This window comes from Astatotilapia calliptera, chromosome 19 (genome assembly GCF_900246225.1).
Source record: "Astatotilapia calliptera chromosome 19, fAstCal1.2, whole genome shotgun sequence".
In the NCBI taxonomy this organism is placed as follows: domain Eukaryota; kingdom Metazoa; phylum Chordata; class Actinopteri; order Cichliformes; family Cichlidae; genus Astatotilapia; species Astatotilapia calliptera.
In genome coordinates, this window is record NC_039320.1 from 14,118,316 (window position 1) to 14,142,365 (window position 24,050).

General features: G+C 40.7%; 1 protein-coding gene across 9 annotated transcripts in view; it reads right to left on the reverse strand.

Moving 5' to 3' along the window:
- daam2 (dishevelled associated activator of morphogenesis 2) overlaps positions 1-24,050 on the reverse strand; it is a 111,591-nt gene that overhangs the window by 6,183 nt on the left and 81,358 nt on the right. For 3 of the 9 annotated variants that reach the window (XM_026152811.1, XM_026152812.1, XM_026152813.1), the window contains exons 6-25: positions 20,291-20,624; positions 19,558-19,668; positions 18,905-19,008; positions 18,426-18,492; positions 18,214-18,331; positions 17,945-18,083; positions 15,870-15,893; positions 15,346-15,404; positions 15,042-15,226; positions 14,632-14,937; positions 13,713-13,820; positions 12,320-12,349; positions 9,459-9,565; positions 7,553-7,637; positions 6,914-7,020; positions 6,082-6,170; positions 3,506-3,674; positions 2,462-2,569; positions 2,187-2,247; positions 1,751-1,882 (exon numbers count right to left, since the gene is read on the reverse strand). In XM_026152811.1, the coding sequence (XP_026008596.1) occupies positions 1,751-1,882; positions 2,187-2,247; positions 2,462-2,569; positions 3,506-3,674; positions 6,082-6,170; positions 6,914-7,020; positions 7,553-7,637; positions 9,459-9,565; positions 12,320-12,349; positions 13,713-13,820; positions 14,632-14,937; positions 15,042-15,226; positions 15,346-15,404; positions 15,870-15,893; positions 17,945-18,083; positions 18,214-18,331; positions 18,426-18,492; positions 18,905-19,008; positions 19,558-19,668; positions 20,291-20,624 (2,443 nt within the window). The remainder of the gene's footprint in view (positions 1-1,750; positions 1,883-2,186; positions 2,248-2,461; positions 2,570-3,505; positions 3,675-6,081; positions 6,171-6,913; positions 7,021-7,552; positions 7,638-9,458; positions 9,566-12,319; positions 12,350-13,712; positions 13,821-14,631; positions 14,938-15,041; positions 15,227-15,345; positions 15,405-15,869; positions 15,894-17,944; positions 18,084-18,213; positions 18,332-18,425; positions 18,493-18,904; positions 19,009-19,557; positions 19,669-20,290; positions 20,625-24,050) is intronic. The other 6 variants (XM_026152814.1, XM_026152817.1, XM_026152816.1 and 3 more) reach the window with 6 other exon arrangements.

The window sequence follows — 24,050 nt, forward strand, 5'->3', positions numbered from 1 at the left end:
AGAAAGCGTTGGAGAAGGTTTAGCAGCAGTATAAAGAAAAAACGTCATTTAAAACAAATGGACCCAGACATCCAGGGACTCTGGTTTGGTTGTATGAACAATGAAAGTGACTTGAAAAGCTCTGTTATGAAGGCAGATTGATGACCAGGAACAGTCTGCAATGTTCTTTTTGGTGGCCAAATTCACATTAGTTCTTGAACTTTTTCAACAGGCCACCTTTACCACTATTGCTCATAATTCTTTTAATCTTTTGATTTTTCATTCACTTGGCTTTCTCTCTGACTTTTTTTTGACAAAACATGAAGCTTTGATTCTTAACTTATGGGTCTGAAAATGTAAGCCAGTGCTGAGTTTTTTAAACAAGCATTCTTTCTAACAGCCAGCAGGGGGTGTCTCGTCTGGTTGTAAAAATGTGATCGTGTAGAAGCCTTTAGGAAAATGTACCTTGTTCTGTAAGATCATTTAACAGTTAAAAAGGTCTCCACTGCTAGTTTCAAGTCTTACTAAACACAACATGATGTTTCTTTTGTAAATTAATGACCATATTAGAGTTAGAAAGAAGGGTGAAACGGGGTAAATATGCTTATCTTTATATAAAATCTTTGACTGTTAATATAAACCAATCCTGGCTTTTTTGAAATAATTCCATTCCCTCCTCTTGAAACGTCTCTCTCTATAACTCACAAGAACAACCGTAATCCTTTCTAGTGATTTTTCCACTGTGTGTATCTCCATCGCTGACATGCATGCAGACATGCTTGTTGCCATGGATGCTGTGTGAGCCTCAGCAGGCTGCCTGCTCCATTTAGTCGTTTTCTACCTTGTTGAGGATGAAGCGTACGCCCACGCTTCCATCTTTTTATTCCTCTGGAAACTTAACAGGGCGTCAGAGGGCCTCGACAAGCACTGAATCAGTGTGTCAGACTCCCCACTTAACAACCACACAGGCACAGTCTGGGCTGGTGAACACAGGTCTTTTTGTTTTACAGCGGTGCCCAAATCCTCCCCTTCTCTTCCAGTGACATTCCAACTAGAACATTTTCCCTCCATTTTTTTTTTTTTTTTACTGACCTCCTCCTTCAACAAATAATTAAGCAAAGACGAGGCTCAACCTGAAACACACGTCCTCCTTTCAATTGGTTCATGGCATAGACTGTATGTAAAATATGCAAATGGACAATGTGATGCCACTTGTTGGCTTTTTGAAGACAATTTTGATGATAAAATGTGCTAATACTAAGATTCATAAGGTTTCAGTGTGCCAGAATCGACATGCTAAATGTGCAGCAGATCTCCCAAGGCCTGGAAATTAAATAACGCGTTCACATAAATCTTTTCAACACTTTGGGATTCTCAAAGTCCCACTGATATCTTCAACTTACATACCTCCTGCTATACATCAATACATGAGACAGCATGGTTCAAAGGGCATTTGTCCCAGTGGTAAAAAAGAAAAGTGTGTGGATTTAAAACACTAACATTCAGAGACAGACACAAAGAGAAGACGTGGGGGGAGTACGGGGTAATCTTTCAATGCTGGGTTTCCCCGACCTGCCTAAAGTCATCCCGCTGGACAAAGAGGGATGCTCAGAAGTTTCTTTTCCCCCCCATCAGTTTCTGTAATTTTCATCTTTCCTGCTATTCTGTCTTTCTGACATGAAAGCTTGGCAAGTTGCCTCGCCACCCACACGCTCATATGAACTTACACTTACAGTACGACCCAAATATGAGCGGTTAAATATTTGGTTACCTTGTCCTTGGCTTCACTCAGCTGGTCCTCCAGTTCAGAGAAGCTGAAGCCAGCCACCGTGATGAAGTCACCAATCACGGCCACAAACTTATCCCCTCGTTCCCTCGTCCTGCTCTGCTGGTAGTGCAGCTCCTGATGCGGGTAAAACGAGACGAGAGGCGTGTGATTGGTCGGTCTCTGAGGCTGAAGCATGCTTCATTACAATTAGTTTCACTTGAGCTTTCTTGGAACTCGGAGGAGCGTATTTGTGCTGTAGCGCTCGTGTTCGCGTGTGGCAGAAAACATGACATGTCGCTTTCTGTGTCGCAGAGCGTGGAACATTACCAGCATTTAAACACCTCGCCCTGCTGCCCATCTCCGCACTACTCGAAAACATAATTACAGACAGGAGAAGAACCGATGGGAGGGAGCGTGACACAAACGCACAACAACTTACCGCCTCCAGTGCCTTCAGTCCACTTCTGATACTATGCACTTCTTTTTCCAACTCTGACAAACTGCAGAAGAAGGAAAGACAAATATGAAGACAACATTTGTTAGCTGTTTATTTATGTGTGTCACAACTCTGTTGCTTTTTATCAAGAATTTCCTCAACATATTAAAAATCATAAACAATTTTACTCAAGTAACAGCTGACACGGTCCTACTGTAACCACATGCAGTCAGAGGGAGAAATGCTCTTTTCCCTCAAGTGAAATATTGCACACTTACTTGACTTTGGCAGCTTCTTGTACGCTGCCGAGGTCCTGCTGGATGTGAAGCGTGTCCGGGTAGTTCTTCTCAAAGATCATGATCAAGTAGTGCAACATGGTTATGTTCCTATCGAATAATAAATAAAAAGAAAAATAGAATCAAGCAAAACAGAATTAACCAAAGTAATTTATGGAAGGATAAGGAATAGCCTCCTTTATTTTTGCTCACTTTATTTAAAACACAGGTCTTTGCTATTATTTCCATACTAACTATAAGATACATCAACATATACAGAAATTGCACTGGCACAAGAGTTGCAGTACATGATATTTACTGATAGATGTGCTCAGTGAGTGCACCCGCTGAGCATGGCACAGTTCTGTGCATGCAACTGATGCAAGCAGTAGCTCTCTTGAGTTAGGATTTAGTATAACTTTGCACAATCAACATCAGTATCTGAGAGGGTTTTTTTACCATTTAAAGATAAGCAATTGCAACATGAACATGAGACAGAGCTGAGATACTTAATCCTAAGGCAAAGGTGTAAAGTAAACTAATAAAAGGAAACAAATGTACTCGTTTCAGTTGTATTAGGGCTTAAGGTTTGAATTATTAGGGCCGTGGGCTCTTTGACTGACAGGTAGATGGAAACACAGCCAGCTGTGGTTGCTAGCTGCCTGCTAGGATTCAGCTCAGCCTGTTAGATCATTGAACTAGATCTCGGGAGCATGTTTGTGCTGCTGGTGTTCTTTAGATAATTTTTAATGCACCTACAACTTTTAATGCTTGCTGTGCGGGTAACTGTACTGACAGACCATCCAAGAAGTCTGTTGTCAGCTTTTAGAAAGTGAAATATTCTTGGATTTTATTCAGCATTTCTATCCGTTTTATGCACCCATAAGTCCTATAAATGCAACTTGCTAACCGAGATTGCTAAAACTGTCAACTAACCTATCCAAATAAACTAAAGCACTTATCCAAATGTAGTCACTCCAATAAACAAGCAGGCCCGCAGCACAAGTCAACACTTGTAACAAAGTGGATTAACTGAAGACAGCCCACCTGTCTATGCTGGACTTGGTGTCAGCGATCTTGTTGAGGCTGGAGATCTTAAACCCGAAGGCGTTGCCTCTCTGGCCTTTGTTCATGAAGTTGCCGAAGGCCAGCACCACCTCCAGGACCTGAGTCAAACGTTTGCTCCGGACCACCTCCTTGGACGCGTTCAGGATGGCTGTAGGAAAATGAAGAGGGAGAAAGAGAGAGAGAGAGAGGGTTGCAGCTGGAGACATCATTTAGCTGGTGACTGATATGTGTGCACTCTCAGCTTTTCATATTACATAACACTCTGGGCTTTCACCATCTCCTTCCATTCTGTTACTCTACTCAAACCCACAGACACGCATACAACCTAAAAATCACCATCCTTTCCTTCATTTCTAACATCCTTCATGATGAGTGATCAATATTTCCCAAAAAAACTGGGCAGCTCGGTGGGGAAACCCATCGAGTCCTTCCATCCATCCATAAAACAGCAGAGGGAGGGAATATTCCAAACATAACTCTGTAGTGTCAGCCTCTTTCCTCCAGAGAGCTGCAAGGTCTGGCAAAGTGCAGGTGGTTCCCTGTCTCCACAGAGGAAACCTCAGTGTGAATGTGAAAATCATTAACAAGTTTCATCTTGTTATTGTTGCAGTTCTTTGTGCTGTGATGCAGCATGGGAATCAGTCTTCTGGCTCTGCTGTCAGGGTTCTGAAAGGCTTCTATTGAACCTGCTGGGTGGTCCAGGGAAATATAGACTCATGCAGAGTATATGACAAAGCAACATGAATAATAAAAGGGGATGAACACTTTATTACGGTCATCCACAAACTGTGGTTTGCAAATATTTTGGGATTCTGGAGGTCTGAGTGGATCCACCAACTCACAGGATGCCTGTACTTTATTTCCAGTCCATCGAGGGATCAGAAGCAGAGGCGCCGAATTCATTTTAGAAGAGGGGATCCAAAAAAAGCAAACAAATAAAGTCTGTATCCAGAGAGATCTGGACCGGAAGTGAAGCTGCTGTTTATGACTAAAAAGCATGTTTTACTACACCGGTGACATTTTTAGAATGTGACCAAAGTGAATAAATACTGTGGACATGACATGCAAAATGTCACTTAAGTAACAGTAACAGTGTTACACACGCGCTGTATGTGTGGTTAATAAAAGCATTTTGCCCGTATTCATTATGTGTGTTAATGCTACATAAAACACAATCTCTGCAAGCTGTGCAAGACATTAAAGACAGTTGACAATTGATTTTCACCACTAGGAGGATGAGGATTTTTTGTGCTTTTTGGCTCCTACTTCAATCACTGGTGATTAGCTGTAACATTTTACTTGTTCCCAGACAATCTGACAAATGTCTCACAGCACACACAAGCTGAACTACCAGTCAGCAAATAAAACGTTGCTCTCATAAGTGATGTGATGCTCATCAAAGGCCAGAAAAAACATTCCGGATTAGCAGAGCAGTGTCTTTAAAGTAGATCTGGCTCAAAGAGACTCAGTCACAACACACCCTGTGCATGCACGTGCATGCACACATGGCTATGAACCTCACTGGAAGCCTTTTCCCTCACTCTTTGAAGTTAGCTGCAGCATTTACAAGAGACGCTCTCCCCTCTTAACATAGGCCAGCTTTCCAAAACAGCCTCCCTGGTAACCTGAAAGCTGGCTTGATGGGGGAAAAAAACCCATACATAGTTGACCGTCCTCTCGCATCATGCACACGCACACACAAATTTAACTCAAAGGTAGGATTGTGAAAAAGCTTTGGTCTTGGTGTTCGCGGCTGATGACATTTCTAGTGTGGGAAACGTTGTTTTGTTTCTGGGTGTGTAACTGTGTGCCCTAAAAAGAAAATAAGTGCTCGAAAATGTAATCTTCTTTTCCATTTTTCTGTCAAACTGCGTCAAAAGACTGTTTGACGACAGTTCTGATGCATGAATCGAATCTAAGGTCAACTAATATTTTTGGCTTTCTAAGGAAAAGCTGCCATTATGCAATATTTTATGACTGTCTCCACCCCATCTGAAGCAATCAGCTGCAAGCTCCATTCTTGCTCAACATAATCTGTAAAAATAGGTCACAAATACATAACTCCATTTTATGGCAACTGTGTGTGTTTTTGTTTTTCCTCTCATTACTCAGCAGCAGCACTGAGGGGCACTGGCATTACAGTTCTGTTTTAAAAGCCAAATAATCTAGTTAATTTTTCACTGTTTGCTTTTCACTGTTCATATAATTAAACATTTTTTTAACCATATTTCTCTTTTCCTTTAGCTGCCACAAAATTTAAATCCCTGCTGGATTTGGTTTCCTCACATCAGCGCACATGTGCAGCTATGGTGCAGAGAGAAGTAGCAAGAAAAGCCTTGATGAAAACATGAAGCAAAATTTTCATGCACATAGAAAGCCAATGCAATGACCGGGCATTGGCACAAGTTTGAGCAGGGCAACACAAATGGAGGTGAATTCCCGTTTGCATGAGTGAAACTGTCACTGATGTGTTTTATACAAAAATGGGGATCCAAGAAACAAAGTTCATGTTTACATAACCTTACAGTGGCCTGTAAGGTTATGTTTGTTCTTACCTTCAACCTTGGGCTTTGTTTCAGCAAGACGCTCTGCAAACTTCTTCTTAAAGAACAGAGCCTGCAGTCTCTGCTGGTAATGGTCAATTCTGTTGAGGAGAAAAGAGTGACAGAGGGGGGAAATGGGGGGAGGTGAGTTACATCTGTCTCCAGGGGAGTCCAAGTTCAAAGCTAGAAGAGACTCAACTGTGCAAAACTCCCTCTCTCAGTTTTCACTGCATTATCATCCAATAAGCGCCTATCAAAATGGAGAGTTGACAAATGGATTTGTTAAACTTGCTCAAAAGTTCACCAAAGGAGGGGGTGGGGGGGATTTCAAAGAGGGACTCAGGATATTAAATTGCAAAAAAAAGGAACTAACTAATTCCCAGATGTGTTCCTCAGACCAGCGGATATGTGGTCAAAAGGGTAGTAGCAGAGGAAACAAAGCAGAAAGGTGATATTTCATTAAAAGGAAACAAATAGATTTGTCTGTCAGGAAAAAACGAGTTCTGAGAACTAGAACAGCATCCAGGAAAAAGGCATTGATTTAGGCATTGGTGTTACTACAGTTGTCAAAACAAGACTAGTTTCTTCAGCTAAAAAAAAGAATCACACCCAAGCTTGAGGCTTGTTTGGGATTCCACCCTTGTCTCCGTGCATTGAAAGCTATCAATTTAGCACCCATTCCCTGACTGGATGATCTTTTCTTTTTGCATTAAATCTGTTGCAGCTTCTTAGAAATTAAGTTCCTTTAAAATTAGTAAATTAAAACTGCAGTGAAACATATGAATTATGCGCCTAACCTAGCATGGATGTTGTTACCTGAAGCTGAGTATCACACTATGTTTACCTGCTCATCTCAAAGAGGAAGCGATCAGCTCGGGCCATTCTCTCCAGCTCATGTTTGTGCTCCTCCAACAGATCGATATCACTTTTCTCTGGGACAAACTTCAAAAGCTAGAAAGACAACAAGAATCCAAAAGTTCACGCAGAAGACTGTTGGCAGCATTTTAAACGACAGAATCGGGTCTGTTTTAATGCCGTGGAGCAACAATATGTAACAACAGATTGTAGCTTTGTGCCTTGTGTACAAAGATTTCACAGGCTGCTCTTAATCTAATCATGAAATTAGCAACTGCAGATAATCTGCAAATTCTTCTTTATTTTACATTTAGACACATTATTGTTAAACTCCATGCAGTGAACAACGTCTCATTTTTTTACTTCTACTCTTTGCGAAATGTTTCACCTTGTTATTTTACTTTACAATAATGCACCAATCCCAACTAAATATATTATTAAGATTTACTAACTATTGCATTCTGCTTTTATTCACTTTTTTTTTTTTTTTTTTACATTGCCTCAGACTTTGAAGCTTGATTATCATCAATAATTACATTTTCTTCCCATAATAAAGCAAGTATAGGGACATTGTTTTGACCCAACCAGTCGCAAAAAACCTGAAAAGCTTATTTTCACTGGACCATACCTGCTCCAGCATATCTTTAGCAAGCTCTTCTCTCTCATCCATCTCCAGGATTGCCCTCTTGATTTCTTCATTGCTCATTTTTAATCTAAAGGGTAAAAAAAACAACAACTTTATTACAGTAAAAGAACTACTAGTGGACTAGCTCATTGCTCATAATACCAGCCTGGACCAGTGACAAACCCCGGGAACACTGCCAGCTGTTTTCAGTGCATCTGATCACTGAGCCGGGTTGCAATCAATAACAGCATTGTTAGTCTGTGCAGCAAACCCCTTATTGACCAACTGCTGACCCCATTTGGGTCTAGTCTGTAGCCCAGGGTCATTTGCTATTGACTCGAAAAGGAGTTCAGGGACCATGCTGATGTTTTGTCAGACACACAAAGAGCTCAGAAAGCATATGTATTGATCTGTAGAGGGGGGTAGAGCTTAAATTCTCAAAAGGGCTTCGGACCAGCGCTATTAGGAGACAGACAAATAGGAGCCATATTGCCAAGTGGATCTTAAATGATGACAATTGATTCGGGTACAGATGCAGAGGGATTCAAAAGCCCTTGGGTGGGGGACTAGGGTTGAATAAATGCGAGTTAATATAATGTAAGCGACTCAATGTAGAGTCTGCTTGTAGCTGAATGTGTAATAATAGACCGGATTTTCACAGTAGAAATCAGAACATTACTTTCCAAGATGTTGCTTTAGCTATATAATGCTTTCAGATAAAGATGTATGGATTGAGTTACACTCACAGATGGCCTAGGTGTCCATTAAAAACACATTTCTGGCTCTAGATGCATGAGGCCATCATTCCAAGCAGCTCCCACACAGAGTTAGTGCTCTAACCCCTGACCTAATGTTACTTATTTATCAGTGGTCTGCACTGAGGCCATTTCTTCAGCACTATAAAACTAATTAGCAGATAATTACTGTGGCTGAGTGAGCTCGAACCACTGCAAATACAACAAAGCAAAAACATAAAATAAAATAAAATAAAAACAACAAACATGCTGCAAGTAGTCCAGGGAAAAAAAAGCTGGGAAAGTCTTGGAAACAGTCATGTTGGACCTAAGCTGAAGGAATTAGCTGGAAAAGATAGGTTTCCAGAGAAGATCTGAATATGAGTAAAAAGAAAAGATTAAAAAGGCCTAAGTGAAAAGGTCCGGTTAGAGTTACACTAGGCATGAATCTAGAAATCAGGACTAAAAAGCTACTGGTTTAATGACCTAAGCGAACCAGGCTTAAGAGTGTTCCAGGTCTGAGAAATAACCTGAGGCTATATGTTTCACTTGTTTATAATATTTTAAATATTTTTTTATAAAATTATTGCTTAATTTAATGAGGAGGTATCCAATATAACACTGTCACCATAGGCAAAAATATTCCTACATTTACTTCTCAACTATCAGGAAATAAGCCTGCACACTTCAAAATAAAACCAATAATCTCTCCAGACTGTAGTGGAGACTGGATGTAATAAAAGCATGAAAGACCTTCTCAAGCTCGTTAAAATAAAGAAAGAAATAAAAGCCGTCTCATTGAAGAAAATAATCAAATATGAAGCCAACATTCTTCATATGAGATTTGCATGCTGAGAAGAGTCCGGTGTCAGCGATACATGTATATGTGAGAGGACAAACAAACCTTTAGCTTTGAAATAACCGGATCTATAAGTCTAATTCAAGAGAAAAATTAAAAAAATAAAGCCGGACTTTTTTAGCATAACAGTTACAATTTGTTACAGCATTTACAGAAGACTGACATGTATGTCATACGTTAGTGTAATCTGTATAAGAGTAACTCAAAAGGCAGCCTTGCAAGTTGCAGCGCATCGAGATCTCACAGCAGATGCTAATCAGCTGCTTACTGATGATGCGATACACTATGATTAATCATTCAAGCCGAAGCCCCTTACTTTGAAAGCAGGATGACACAATTCTGTGCACGTCTGCCATCAATGACTGACAGCTCTTTGACCTTCCGCGTGCTGACGTATATGTCATCCATCGAGCCAGTCTCTTTCTGCAGAAAGACAGAAAAACAGATTACGTTTTGCTCGCATAAAATGCAAAGCGTGCACACTGTAACGTCTTTTCCTCGCATCTGCATGACATCTTTAGCTGGTTGAGAGACGACCCCTTCTGAGCGTTTAACAATGTGATAATTTAGAACAGATTCACGAAACTCTGCTTTAAACTACCAAAGACAGTTTGTTGCAGTTGTTTAATCATTTATCAAACTCAGACTAAAAGGCTGCACTCTGGCCAAACACTTTAGTCATTCCCCCGACCTGTTTTTGCAGTTTTCTGAGGCCATAACGCACATCTCATTAAACATTATAAACTCCTTGACTCAGGATGGGAAGGGGCATGAAAACATGTGACACAAGCTGTGGAACAAAAAAAGAAATAAACTCTACAGCAGGTCTTGGGCGAGGACATTTTTTTGGTGAGTCACCATTGCAAATCCAATGCAGGCAAACCTATAAACTTTGCAGAGCAACAGGAAACATGGCTGATAGCTTGATGTAAGCCAGTCAGATATTTCTGTAAGCTCTGCACAAATGTAGTATTAAAATGCACCAGGGGAAAGAACACATGTCTGAGAGGACTGCATGTTAAACGCATTCTATTTATGGTCCGATCTGCTTTCCTCCCTGCCAGAAAATGTTCTTCCTGAGGTCGTTGAGTATGACATTTGTAAAACAGATGTGGCTTGTAAAGAAAGTGTCGTTTTTCCATGCCCGTGCTGACCCAAGGTGCCTGGCAGCCAACTGAGGTTGGCACCGGGTTAGGGGGACAACTCCCATTCACTGAAAACTGCCAAAGCCCTCTCTGCACAAGCGGTGAAAGCTATTGTGCCAACTTAACCAAGTGTAACTGGAGACTTTATCTTTTCTAACAGCTATGAAGTAACAGTGATGGAAATGTGGCGTTTACAATTGCATATTCAGGCTTTTTCCAGCTGAGATTATAATGAATAATTAAAGAAATTAAAGATGATTATTGTAATTATGGTAATCAACACAATAACAAAAAGGCAAGATAAGGAGTAATAAGGCAGTGATGATTGGGATTAATGTGGACCCTCTACTCATTTGTATTGGCACCATTATATTATCCAGTGATGAAAATCATATCTTTAACACTGGAGAATTATTAACCTTAGTTTAAAGCAGTGGAAAATAATCTGATTTATGAAGCGTGTATGACATAAGATAGTTTGCTGGAAGTTTTCTGCACTTCTAGAGAGATGCCAGGAGAAACCTGAGACCAACTGGCTTCAAAATAAAAAAATAAAAAAAATAAAAAAAAGACCACTTTTAGTTAATTTTTCTGAGGATTTTTTTCCCCCCCCCCCCAAATTCTCCACCGTGCTCACTGGTTAATGTTGTTGCTAAATTTGGTTTTACTCCACTCACCGAGACTCTTTTGGTGAAGAAAGCTTTGGCTGGAAATGGTGCTAACAAGGGCAGTGAGATTGAACGGAAACTGCAAAACCATGGGCCATAAAACCAAAACAATTATCTTAAAGAAACCGTAAGCCTGTTTCAGCAAAAACAAAACACAAAATCAATAGGTTTTTATACTAGGTGACCACTTTGGTGCCTAAACTGACCAAACAGAGAATGGAAAAAAAGTAATTAAGATAAGATCTCGAATGGCACACAAACTTGTGTTTCCTGGTTAAAAGTCATTTATCTGATTTGGACCAACACCACGCCCTCTGCCTCTCTTTACTGCCTTTGTAGTACTAGAGCCTAGAATTAAGCTGAAAACAAAGCCAACACAAAAAATTGCAGTTCCTCTAGTGGCCTCTAGTGGCCACTAGTGATCGCTAGCTCCCACAGTGTGTCAAACCGCAAAAACTTGCATGTTAAACCATTTAAGTTTACAGCAAACATAAACATGTGTACAGCTTGGTAAAAAAAATGGTTCATAAAAATTTTACAGTGCCTAATTTCTTTTCTTTTTTTAATAACTTCTCCACCTGGATATTGGCGGCTTTGTTAGAGAGGTATATGCCCACATAGGTAATGGATGCTTGTAGCTGTCTTGCTACACTATGTTTGTGAAATTGGTGCCTTCTGGATAATTACTAATATAAATATCTAGGAATTAATATGATTGTTGGATGTGCAATTGTATGGACCATACAGCAGTTCTGGTTGGTTTTAATGTTTCCTTAGTCTGTTAGCAAAATTAGCAGATATGTGGGTCTGTCTATTGCAAACAAGCTAGCTCGCATTTGCTGCTAACATATTAGTCCACTGTCATCTAAATATAGTAACTTCTGGCTCCAAAAAGCCAGCATGGTGGTAATGGTAATGCTAATCTTACAGCTTTACAATGTCCCCAAAGCCAAAAGGTGATATCACTATGGCCACATCCATCTTTGATATACAGTCTGTGGTTTTTGCATATCAACTCCACACAATGCTAGAGAGATATTTGATTTGACTGATGTTTTTGTTCTAACATATTTAGGTATAATAATGTTGAGAAACGTTCAGGGCTGCAGTGCATGTGTTCTGTCGTTAAGCTATGAGAATGCTTTGGCATTAGGAAACTGCACAGGATAATTTTATGTCATAACTTTTACACTGTATGACTTATCATTAATATTCAAAATCTTGATGCTAAAGTATGCCGATCAAAGTTCATACATTCAAACCCATTCATTACACTATTCTAGCTGGCTGGCTGCTTCTTTGTTGCAGAAGAGAAAATAACAGAGAAATAAAGATGGTTGAGAAGCTAGAGGATTTAAACTCACCTGTTTGAAGGATTGGTTAGTGAGCAGGTCCTGCCCAGGCAGTCGAAGAGTGCAGAAAGACACAAAAAAAAAAATTGAAAACACATGCAAAGATTAGCACATCAAGCAGAAAAAAGGTGGTGGCTAGAGCAAAGAAATATAACTACGCACACTACAAGCTGAAGCCGGGAAGCCCTCTGTGAGAAAAATCATCTACCGTCCGAGTCATCAGGGGCTCATGAATCTAAACCTCTCTGTACTGCATAAATTTGGTTTCTGTCTTCTCAAAGAGGTCATGATTGTTATAATGAATTCTTTTGATTGCATCTACATCTGCCTTGACGTGGAAAAACACAACCATGAAAAATGACTGCGGTAACTAATCCTACCGAGGGCAAATGTAAACAAAAGCCCATTTTTAAAGTAGAAGGACCAGTGACAAGCTTAAAATAAGTAATTATGCCATGAATAAACACTGCAATACTGTCCAGCTGAATCAAATCTAGCCAAATGGAATCGAGTTGTCAAAGCCAGGAAGATGTTGGGTTTTATGTGGCTACGTCCATAGAGATCTGAATTCAACCGTTGGCCTGTGCCAATAAAAACCTGCTCTGTATAAATAAATACCCACAGTAAATCACTGTCAGAAACAACCTCAAGTGACCCATTCCTCTTTAATAAAAGCCTGCAAAGAGAGGATGGGCTTAAGGCTGTCAGAAGGCTTTTAAGCGACACTGTAAAATACATTACAAAGGAATTCAACAATTTTAATGCTTCAAAAGAGACTTTGCATTGAGCCAACTAATTAGAGCAAATTAACATTCCACTTAAACATATTTAAATCTGTGTAATATATCAGTTGGTGTAATTCCACCCAGTATTACCACATGACAAGTGGTGTGCAATTAGTTTGTGGCACAGAGGGGTGTAATTGCGCCGCACTGTATGGTGTTGCCACCAAGACAATTATTCTATTAGTTAGTGCCATGATTTAGTGAATGCCCTCTTTATTTTAGCTTTGGTAAAAAGTTTCCTGTATCGTGACTCCTCGTGACTTCAGCGGTTTCCTACATGTCGCCCTGATTCATGAGCCCATGAAGAACCAGTCAAGGTCTCACACAAATGCTCTGCAGACACTAGTGCAAAGCAGCAGCTCTGTGGCATCTCTACAATAAGGCATTCAGCAGTGAACAGCTGCTCATGTTAGCCCGGAGCTGGACCTTGGCGCTCTCAAGAGTTCCTTTTTACACAACCCACCCTTTAGCCTGTCACACACACTTTCAGTAATACACACAGTTCAAGAATCTAGGCCAATATGGTACTCCACACACACAAAACAATTGCTTATACGCACACACTCTCACACTCACTTCCAAGTCATAAAACTACAAGCCACTTCCAAACAAATCCAAACCTGTTGTCTCTGATATGCTGAAAACATCTTCTCTATGTCTTTCAGGTCGAGGATCTTGAAAGCTCTCAGATCATCAATGTCGCTCCAGATGGTGCCATTGACCATGTTCTAAAAACAGGGTGGAGTGACATAAGAGGTTCATGCATATACACTGATTCATTCACAACTGCTCATTTTAAAACTGTTACAGTTCAAAATATGAGGTCAGCATATGTACAAACAAAATTTTCAGGCTTCAGACTGCTCTAAACACTCCACTTCAGGATGTTTTTTCATCCTCTCCTCTGTGGGATGTCACAGAGTGGGGACATCCTTACATGGTTGCTGAGGCAGACAGCTTAGACTGTGAGCACAGAAGCTGAGTGAAGTGGTAGATGGGACCTAGAATATGATGAACTGAAGGTGAACTGAAATGAAGATGCAGTGTTACATAAAAAAGGAGAAAAGAAAACCTCTGAGGCTGAAAAAGCAAATGTAGAAGTTCCAAAAAATACATTTCCACAAAGCAGATATGCAAGTTACCAGAACGCCAAAGTTGAGCCTTCAAAATGAGACTCCATCTTTCCATCTTTTATATACAGTCTATGCCCAGAAGAGTCCAAAAATGATAATGTAGACAGCGAAAGCAGAATACGTCCACTTTAAGTGCTGATTTGAGTTTTATTATAATTCATATCCACTTCATATTTATTTTTGCTATTTCAGAGTAGTAGAAGTAATACTAGAAGTACTAAAGAGGAAAATTTTCTTATTTTGACAACAATATACAAACATATATATGTCAGAAAATTAATGGCCGGGCATGTTCACCTTTTATACACAAACGATAGTTCAACCCTTTTATGTAATTTTGGGAAAACCATGGCTTGAATGACCCCCACCCTTTAGTTTAACAATGCAGTTTTCCATGTTCACTCACCTCTCCTAGTTTGGCCCAGTTGAAGGACTTCAAAGGATGTGAAGGCTGAGGGATGGACTTGGAGTGCATGCTGCTCATCGAGTTAAACGATGAGGGAATGGGAGGAGGCGGAGCTCCAAAAATAGGTGGGGCTCCTGGTGGAGGAGGTGGTGCCCCAGGTGGAGGAGGTGGAGGTGGGGGAGGCGGGCAACTGAATGGTAGAGGAGGTGGGGGTGGAGGAAAGCCGCATGTCATAGGTAGTGGAGGCGGAGGCATAGGGCCGCCAGGAGGAGGAGGGGGAGGTGGGAAGGATACATTTCCGCCCTGCTGGAGGTCAAATGAAAGATCAGTTACTAAATAAACCGTAAAAAAGGGATTACAAATTACTTTAAATTGATGAATAAATTAAACATTAAACATTAGCAGCTCACAGCAATGTCACTGATGCGCGACGACAGGTCTAGCACTTGTTCCCGGGCCGAGCGCAGCTCCACACCTTCACGCTGTAGTTTATCCTTCATCTTGTTCAAAGTCTTCATCATGTCCTCTTTTTCCTGCGTTTTGGTCTCACACTCCCGCTCTTTCCGCTCCAGTTTAGCTAGCAGCTCTGCATGCTCTAAAATCAAACAGTGGTGGAGCAATGGGTTGGCACGGTGTTAGCAGATTTGGATAACAGTGAATACAGGCAAGAAGAAAGATAAAACCATGATGGATTCTGGTGAACTTTAGCTTTACCTTTTCTGAATTTCTCTGCTTGTTCTCGCCATTGTTTCACCTCATTTTCATTGACCAACCTGTGAGGCAGACAGACAAGAATAAGCACAGAGAAAGTGGACACTGGTCTGCAAAGAATTCTTGCATATAAGAGGAAACTTCAGTCCAAACATGTCAATACAGGCATTTGAGAAACCCATTGGTCAGGGTTACTTCTGCTTTACTTCATCTTTGCGAGAGGGATTGAGATTTATTTCCTGCATTGACCGGTTTGTTGCGGTTTCCTCTTTTAAGCATCGTTATACAGCATTAGTGCTCAAATAAAACCTGTCAGTTACTGTTATGAGTTCTAACTCCTGGTTCTTGGCTCAGATTGAGGTTATGTTTAGTTTTAAAATTAAGGTTAAGGAGGTAAGGAATGCGCATTGCCGATTATTGTACATGTAAACAAAAAACACAAATATGAGATATAAGTGTAAGTTAATAAATATATTGTATTTAGTGGGATTTTTTTTTAATTGTAGGAGAATAGTGGAAAGTGAAACCTTGAGCTCCACTGGTAGCTTTGGCTAGAGTTGAGAGAAAAACATGTTGCATCATCACTACTCACAGAAAAGCTGTTCTTAACAAGGAGCCTAAATACATAAAATATTAGACAATCAATGCACCAAAAATAGGATTGTAATAATAAATAATATAATTAAAAACATAATTATTTTTTAAAAGAAGAAATTTATTTTTCCATTAATTGCTGTGTTTTGATTTATTTGCGTGAATTTATCAGTTTACCCACTTAAATTTTGTTTTTTGTTTTTTTAAACTTAACTTGTTAAATAATACATTAAGAAAATAGATGTAACTATGATTATATTAAAATACAATAGTTACAATAATTAAAATATTGCTTTCATTTATTTTTCATTATTTTTTATAATCTATTCAACAATTTAAACCAAAAAACAACAGGTAAAGATTTAGATTGTAAATATAAATTGTAATTTATTCATATATTTATTTATTTGGTTTTCATAGTTTTGGAAGTTTTGGATAATTTTGGCACTTTTGGTCCTCCATAGAATGACACAGAGGACAACCACTGTGATGATGGTTCACACTTAAAGGCATCAATTCACACCAGGAAAGCAAACTGGGCATTAGTCAGTTTCGGGGCCTTTAAAGTGGTCGTGTTTAAAAGGATCCAACTGATTAAAACAAAAAGACACAATCAGTTTTTCTTGACTGGTCAAATAAACATTTTTGCATGACTGTGGAAAAATGTGATTTGTACAAGAGCGTCAATTCTGGGGTCGGGCACACGTGTGAGTATTCAGAGCCGTCGTCATAGTGACCACAGATGATGAATGACTTTGTCTCCCGGCTGTTTTAACAGTTGTTTTAACATGCGCTCCACCATCTGAGCTAACACGGCACTAGTCATATGTTTTTACCCGTTAACCGTCAGGACCTCCTGCGTGTAGCCGATCCGGTAAGGAAATCTCAGCTTATGCACGCTTTTTCCAGGCAACATTTATTTGAAGTGAGTTTATGGAAACAAGAAGAGGCTGGCAGCAAATGTAAAGTGAGGGGAAGGTTTCAACCATTCTGATGCATCTTCAGTTGATAGCAATGGGCATCCAGGCTCAGATGCAGCATCCAAGTTTGCATTCTGATCGCTACTGGAAAGAATTCTGCTCAAGCGTGCTGATTGCACTAACAACAGTGGGTGAATACTTCACCAAGCTACATGTTTTATGGTGCTTTCACCACAAAGACTAAACACATTCATCTGTTATGGTAAGCTTGCTTTTAAAAATAACAAAAATGAGGAGAACTGAAGAGAAGAATGACAGCACCAAGTTACAGCAAAGACAGAGCTCTAAATTCAGTCTGTGTGCACTTGTCATGTACCGAGACCCTGACTTAGCAATGATCATTTGGCTGTGCAAACCTTCTCCTTCCAAGCCATAACGCTTCCCCCTTGTCTGCCTCGCTGCACCTGAACATGGCTGACTTGGCCCAACAGCCCTCCTAATGCGATTAGAACAATTTCCTTTTGATCTCTGGCTTCCACTTCCATGCCAGTTCACGCACAGAGCAAGGTTTCCTCCGATTCAGTCCAAGACCCCCTGCTGCCACCTTCACATCACCTCAGCTTCCTGTAAAATTACATTCCCTGCTCCCTTTTACCACGTGCTCCTCTGCAATAGCCTGCAAAACCCTGTGGTTTATTGTATATGTATATGCTCCTCTGTACTAAAACACCATATTCCAGTGTTTATCTCTCCCAATCTTTGATATAGAAGAAACACATGATATCAGGGCTTTGATCTCTGTTGCTAGTGATGCTGATTAAATGCATTAACTACAAGATTTTCTCAGAAAGTTGGAGTGTTTACAGTACTGGGGGATGAGGAGAAGCTTTTGAAAAAGGCATTGAGTGGTTGATTGACTTGAATCATCACTTGCAACAATCATTTCCAACCTTTTCCCAGTGGGCATGAGGTACAAGCAGCCCTGGCAGGGTATCAATCAAGATCCTGTCATATAAATACATTACTATAGTAAAAAGCTTCATTAGCGATCACGTGTCCACTGTTGATTAATGAGAGATTTCACTCACATGCGAATGATGTTCTTTACATTGAAGTTGTCCAGAGGGGAGATATCAGGGTCCTCTCCCTTGTCGTCCTGCATGACGATCTGCTGGAGGATCCGGTCTAAGAGCTGCCAGTGCTGCAGGGTGCCACCACTACGCTTATCTGTTTTTTTAGGGGGGGTTTTCATGAATAAAAAGCTCAAAAAGCTCAATATAAAAAGATGAACACTGAAGCAAAGTATAGCCTAGAAATACTTGATGTCTTTTCTCCCCAGGTAAATGTGAGTACTCACAGGGCATCTGCAGACAGTGTTGCAGGATGGAGAGGAGGTGTGGGTAGGAATCAGTGTGGCTCAGCTTCTTCTTGATCAGCTCAAACATGGCACCAGCACTTTTAGTATCTACATGGGTCTGTTGAGTAAACAGAAGGAATCGGTACCACACAGCTGTTTAATTACCTACAATCTAAAAGGAACACACTAATGTCAAACCAGGGAAAACTCACCATATCAAATCTTTTGGCCAGCTCAGAGTCGTCCTCGTTTCGCACCATCTCAAAGAAATCCAAATGCCTAAACAGAGAGATAAAAAATGTTCCTTCATTTGATCCCAAACTTCTGTATTTATTTAATTACCTTTAGAATTTTATTACTTGTTAATAATAACTGCTTGTAAACATTGGGGGACAATGCATTTCTTTGTAGAGTTTCAAATGTTAAAGAGGGCTTACTCTCCTCATTTCCAGCTCCTTATTTCTATTCCTAGACTGTACTAGGGTAGCATGATTCACTATATCTGATTTGGTCTTGATTGGATCTCCCGTCTATTATCTTAATCAAGCATATAAACATATAAACCCTGTTTGAGACAACAGTACCGCAGTGATACTCCATTTTAGGAAAATTAAATGAAAAGGGTGGGATGTTTTGTTATTTTTAAAAACACATCAAAGATTTAGTTTCTATTTCTTCATCAGTGACTCACCTATCCAAAGTGGCGTTTTCGTGCTCTCTGAGCTTTTCGATGACCGGCTGTATGCCCAACATCAGGAACTCGTACCTTAGATGGAGGCGAAACTCCAGGTTGTCCTGAACATAAAGGATCAAACAATAAGAGAGGACACGAAGCTGTAATAAATCCATATGTCATATTTAATGGGACATCAGATACCTCAGAATCTTAAAAGTGTTGCATGTATCTTGGTATATATCATCTTTAAGCAGCATTTTAGCATAATTACAAAAAGAATACTTTGATTCCAAAACCCACTGCTATCTAACAGGTCCTGTCTTTTATTTGTGTTTACTCGGTACAAAATCTTTAACTAAAAAGTCAACAGTTCTTAGAGGAAAACACCATCTATGTTGTTCATGATGATCCACAAACAAAAGCCATGCCACTGCATCTATAGTCAAAGCATGGCTGCACTTTATCGTATATTTCACTCAATTTACCTTTAAGCTCAGAATGAAACAAACTTTACTATTTGTGAACCATAAAAAACAGCCTCTCCTGATGCTTTAGTGACTATTCTTACAAGTATTTAAGAAATCTCTTTCCATGAGAGTTACACTCCTTAAGTTTTGTATACAGTTATTTAGAGTGTGTTTAACAGGCATGAGGCTGTGAATGCAGACCTCTCCAGCCCCAGCGTTGAGCACGGCGTTAATGAAAGACATGATGGCGGTCTTTAAGTTGACCTCGTCTCTGTAGCGTCCTGTACTTTTGTCCAGCTCATTCAGCAGCGTCTGGAAGATCAGAGGAGACGGCAAAGTTAGTCAGCAAGTGCGTTTGATCGGAGAAAAAAAAAGAAATTAATTGGATAGTAATTTCAATCTATATTTAATTTAACAGGCAAGCAGCACAGGGCTGCTGTTCTCAGTTCTTGCCCCCTTCTTTGCCTCTTAAACTGACCTTTGGCACTCTTTAGTATCTTAATCATAATTCAAAGAAACATTAAAAGCCCTCGTAAGTTTGAATCACTCAGCTCCTGTGGTGTTAGCTTAGCCAAGGTGGCATGATTTACCGCACACCCCAGGGGATGTATGAGATGTGGTTTGCTGATTCAGTCCTGCTAGTCACTAAAGCACTACACATACTGTGACCTCCATAACTTAAGATGTCCTCACCTGCCTTTAATAACGCACGTGTGTTGACGTAACCCAAGGCCAGCCGTCTGAGGCACAATTCTCCAACTTATCAAAATGACCGCAGCTTGATTTATTTTAGCATTACCCAGAAATATTTGTCTGCCTTTACCCATAATCTATGTCTGCCTCACACTGTCAGCAAAGGCTCCTCAAGCCTGAATGTGCCACGTGACATGGCCCTGCGTTAACCTCAGATACTAACAAAAGAAGCTTCTCTTACCTGGAAGCGAGTCCTCTCAGCAGCATATTTCTGGTAATGTGCCATGGCTTGAAGCACCTTCTTGTGTCCATCTGGCACCAGGCACACCGCCCCAAGAATCTCCAGTACTGCCACTTTGGTCTTGAAGTTCTCTGTCCGGAGGCTCTGTGAGATGGTATTGATGCTCTGCGGGTGGGCCAGGACATGCGCACGGCCCTGCGAGTTGTTCATCAGCGCCTTGATGCACCCGATGACGGAGGTGTGGACGCGGCTCTCCGACGTCTCGTAGTCCATGCTGCGCAGGAAGTTGAGGAGGCAGGTGAGGCCGTCCAGCTCGATGAAACGCGTAACAAACCTAATGGAGGACAGGAGGAAAAGCGCAGGGTAAAGACTGAGCCAGTGTGCTAGTTTACAACCAACGCACAATATAAAGACAAAGGTTCATACTAAAACTGTAACCTAACCCATATTTTAACAACACAGTGAAATTCTGCTTCCATAGTTCCCGGTGATACACTGGGCCTTTCTCCTCCAGACCCCTTCCCATGCCTTCTCTCCTGCAGTTTGTGTTTTTGCCTTCTGTTTGTTAATCACAGTTTTCCTGCGCTCCACTTTTCTCTCTTCTTTTTTAAAGCAAACTCAAGTCTTGCTCACAGGGGATCATATCTTTTGTTTTTCTTCTCCCTCTAGTGTAGCCATAGAATATAAAACTCTGTTAGAGGCCAGTAGTGGTGAACTGGCACTGGACAAATATAATGAAAGTGAAAGTGTTTGTGCCTCTGTGCTCACAGATGGATGAAAAAGGTTGGGGATTCACTATGGACATATCTTTATGGACTTCACTTTAACATTTATCTCATTTGAAGGAAAAAAAATCCTCAATTTTGACACTTCTCTCCTGCTGACCATCAAGTGGCTGAACTAATTAGAGAGCAGTGAGCTATTGACCTCTGTGGATGAGAAGCAGACTGGTTGAGTGGCAGGCAGGACATGTAAACAGTGAGGGATGTCACATCCAGCGAGCACAGTGGGGGCTGGACTGTAAATGACCTTCCCACTCGCTAAGATTCCTGATAGGCCTCATAAATTACTTCAAACAAACAAGGGATTGTAAGGAGAAAAAAAAGGGCAGAGGAAGAGGAAAGAAGCATGGAGTCAAGAAGACAAAGGGACAGAGAGGAAAGAGCGAGAGTCTGACAAGAGGGTGCTGAGATTTATTACCATTCATTGTAGCAAATACATTGTTTTGACGCTTTTAGAAGTATGCAGACCATTCCCCTCCCACTGCTGTCTTGGCACAAAAGAAATGTGAAAAAATATAATGCAGAAAAATCTATTTATTATCCTTTATGACGAGGCCAGAGCTCTTCCTCTGCTCACACATGATTAATCCCAGATTTCCAGCAGATGCACTCACAGAAACTCAACCTGGCACGTCCAGTAAATCTCTTAAAGAGATATCATCCTCTGATCTTCAGCAGGCTCATACAGTATGCACGCATGCATACAGTCAGCCTCTCTTGGCAATGCATTCAGAACACTCATGCAACCTTTCAGCAGACTTTCCTGTTTGAGCGAAGACGCTGCAGTCTCCACTCAGCACCACGGTGACGAAAAAGAAATCCAACGTATGAGATATGAATTGAGTCAGATGTAGCACAGACAGTGGAAGCAGTGAAGTCAGAACAAAGCCAACTGTTTTAAGTTCCACATTATATCAGTGACAAGCCTTTGGCCGGCCACGCGCCTGTCCACGAACCGAGAGCCCACCTCAGAGAAAGAGCTTTCATAGTGGAAGAGAAATTAAGCTGAACATCACTGTGATTAATGTATGGAAAGCTGAGGGTGACAGATGTTGTTCTTGGAGTTTGGGTTCAAAAGAGTGGACGAGATTCAAGACTTCGCTCACTGCCAGCTTCACTTCGCTTCCCAGTATGCACCGACATAACCTTTGCAGCATAACCCGATGCCCGTGCGGGCGCTTAAGCAGATACATGTAAAAATATACATGCATGTCTCTTTAAAACATTCAACAGTGACTAATCCTCTGGACCGTTACTAAACCTAGTAAGCTGACATTCAACAATTCTCTCCTCCTCCTCACTTTATTTTCTCTCCAGTGAGCACTTGAATCAATGGATCCCATATCCTCTGACTTTGTAGTCCCCTCTTGTCTTCTCCTCTCCACTGACATTCACGCTCAGCCGACTGGCGCGCACGGGTTTCTGTCCTCCCCCCTTTGCTCTTGGAACAACCGCTGCATACTTCAAAACCCGCAGTGAAAGCTCAACAACTGCATACAATATGAGCACAGGCAGAGCTGCCGAACAATACTGACGCTGAGCCAAACACACACACATACACACACAAATAGGTCTTCACACAGATGAAAGAAAGAAAGAAGCAAGAAATAAAACTTGGAACAGAATGAGGCTAAACAAAAGCGACAGAGTAGCAGGAAAAAGTCAAGGCCTGCGATGGTCAAAGGTAAAGTCTCGGATTTAAATTTGAAAAAAGCCCTAAGATATTTGCTTTATCTTACATTATTAAATGAGTTTCAGTGCTGCTATCTTTAAAACAACATTGTAATTTGTATCTGTATTGATCTAAAAAGCATAAAAACCCCTCAGCCAGAGGCAGAGGACGGTGTGGAAGCTAATCCAGATGCTCAAATTTAAATTTCATTCCAACCAAACGTATTTTTCGCTGCAAGACATTCTGCCTTTTTGAACTGTGGATGACCCGTGTGTGGCAGACAGTTGGCCGACAGTTCGCTCTCGCCTCAAAGCCTAACCACACAAAGTTATCAAAGGCCAACACTTCCACACACACAAACTCAAGTGATCATGTGTCTTTCTAACTCTCGTTTACCCCTCACTTAATCACACGCACACTCACCATCTCCTTCAGACACCCACTCATCTATATCCAGACGCATTTTCACACGTCATGTTCGACTATAAAAGGTCTCCAAAGACAACGAGAGCCCGGGAGGTTCTCCAGAGGTGCTGATTAAACCGTGACCAAGGTGTCTGCAGGGCTTTTAGGAGAAGTTATACGATAATCAACATTACTCGCATTTTACTCGATGTGGTAAATGAAGGGTTGAGCATAAAACTGTCACATATGTAGATAGAAGTTACAATACAAACCCTATCTGAGGTGCACACCTGTGATTTGTACATATATAGTATATCATGGTTTACTGGTTGTGCTTGCATGTGTATATGTGTGTGACTTTTTCCACACACAAACATTTCTACAAATTATACAGATCAAAGATTCCTTGTACAAAGTCAGTGTGATGTTTCTGATCTGTTCAAAGATTTTTAGTGTATGACTGAGTTCATGTGTCTCACCTCCTGCTAAATCTACCAGGGCACCACAGCAAGCCTACATGAAGCAGGAGTATTTCCAGTTGCGAAAATGTACCTGACTATCTCCTGCTTTATGCCACATGTGAGAAAAGGCAACTGTCTCCTTACACTCAATTCATATGAAGTACAAATCATGTGACCACACCACAGCAGTGTTCGAGGGCGATCAGATAAGATCACTTTTTTTCTAATTCACCCACAGAGTTGAAGCCTTTATTTCCCAACTAATGATGATGTCTCAAATGGCATCATGTGGGGTAATTTAATGGACTAGACCCAGCATTGCCCAGGGGAAAGAAAGGTTTTATACAATACTTACAAACAGGTTTCTAAAAGTAAAATTAGTTGTGTTTCTCTTTAACAGACATTAGCTTTGTATTTGTAGGTCAAAAGAGGGTAATTCA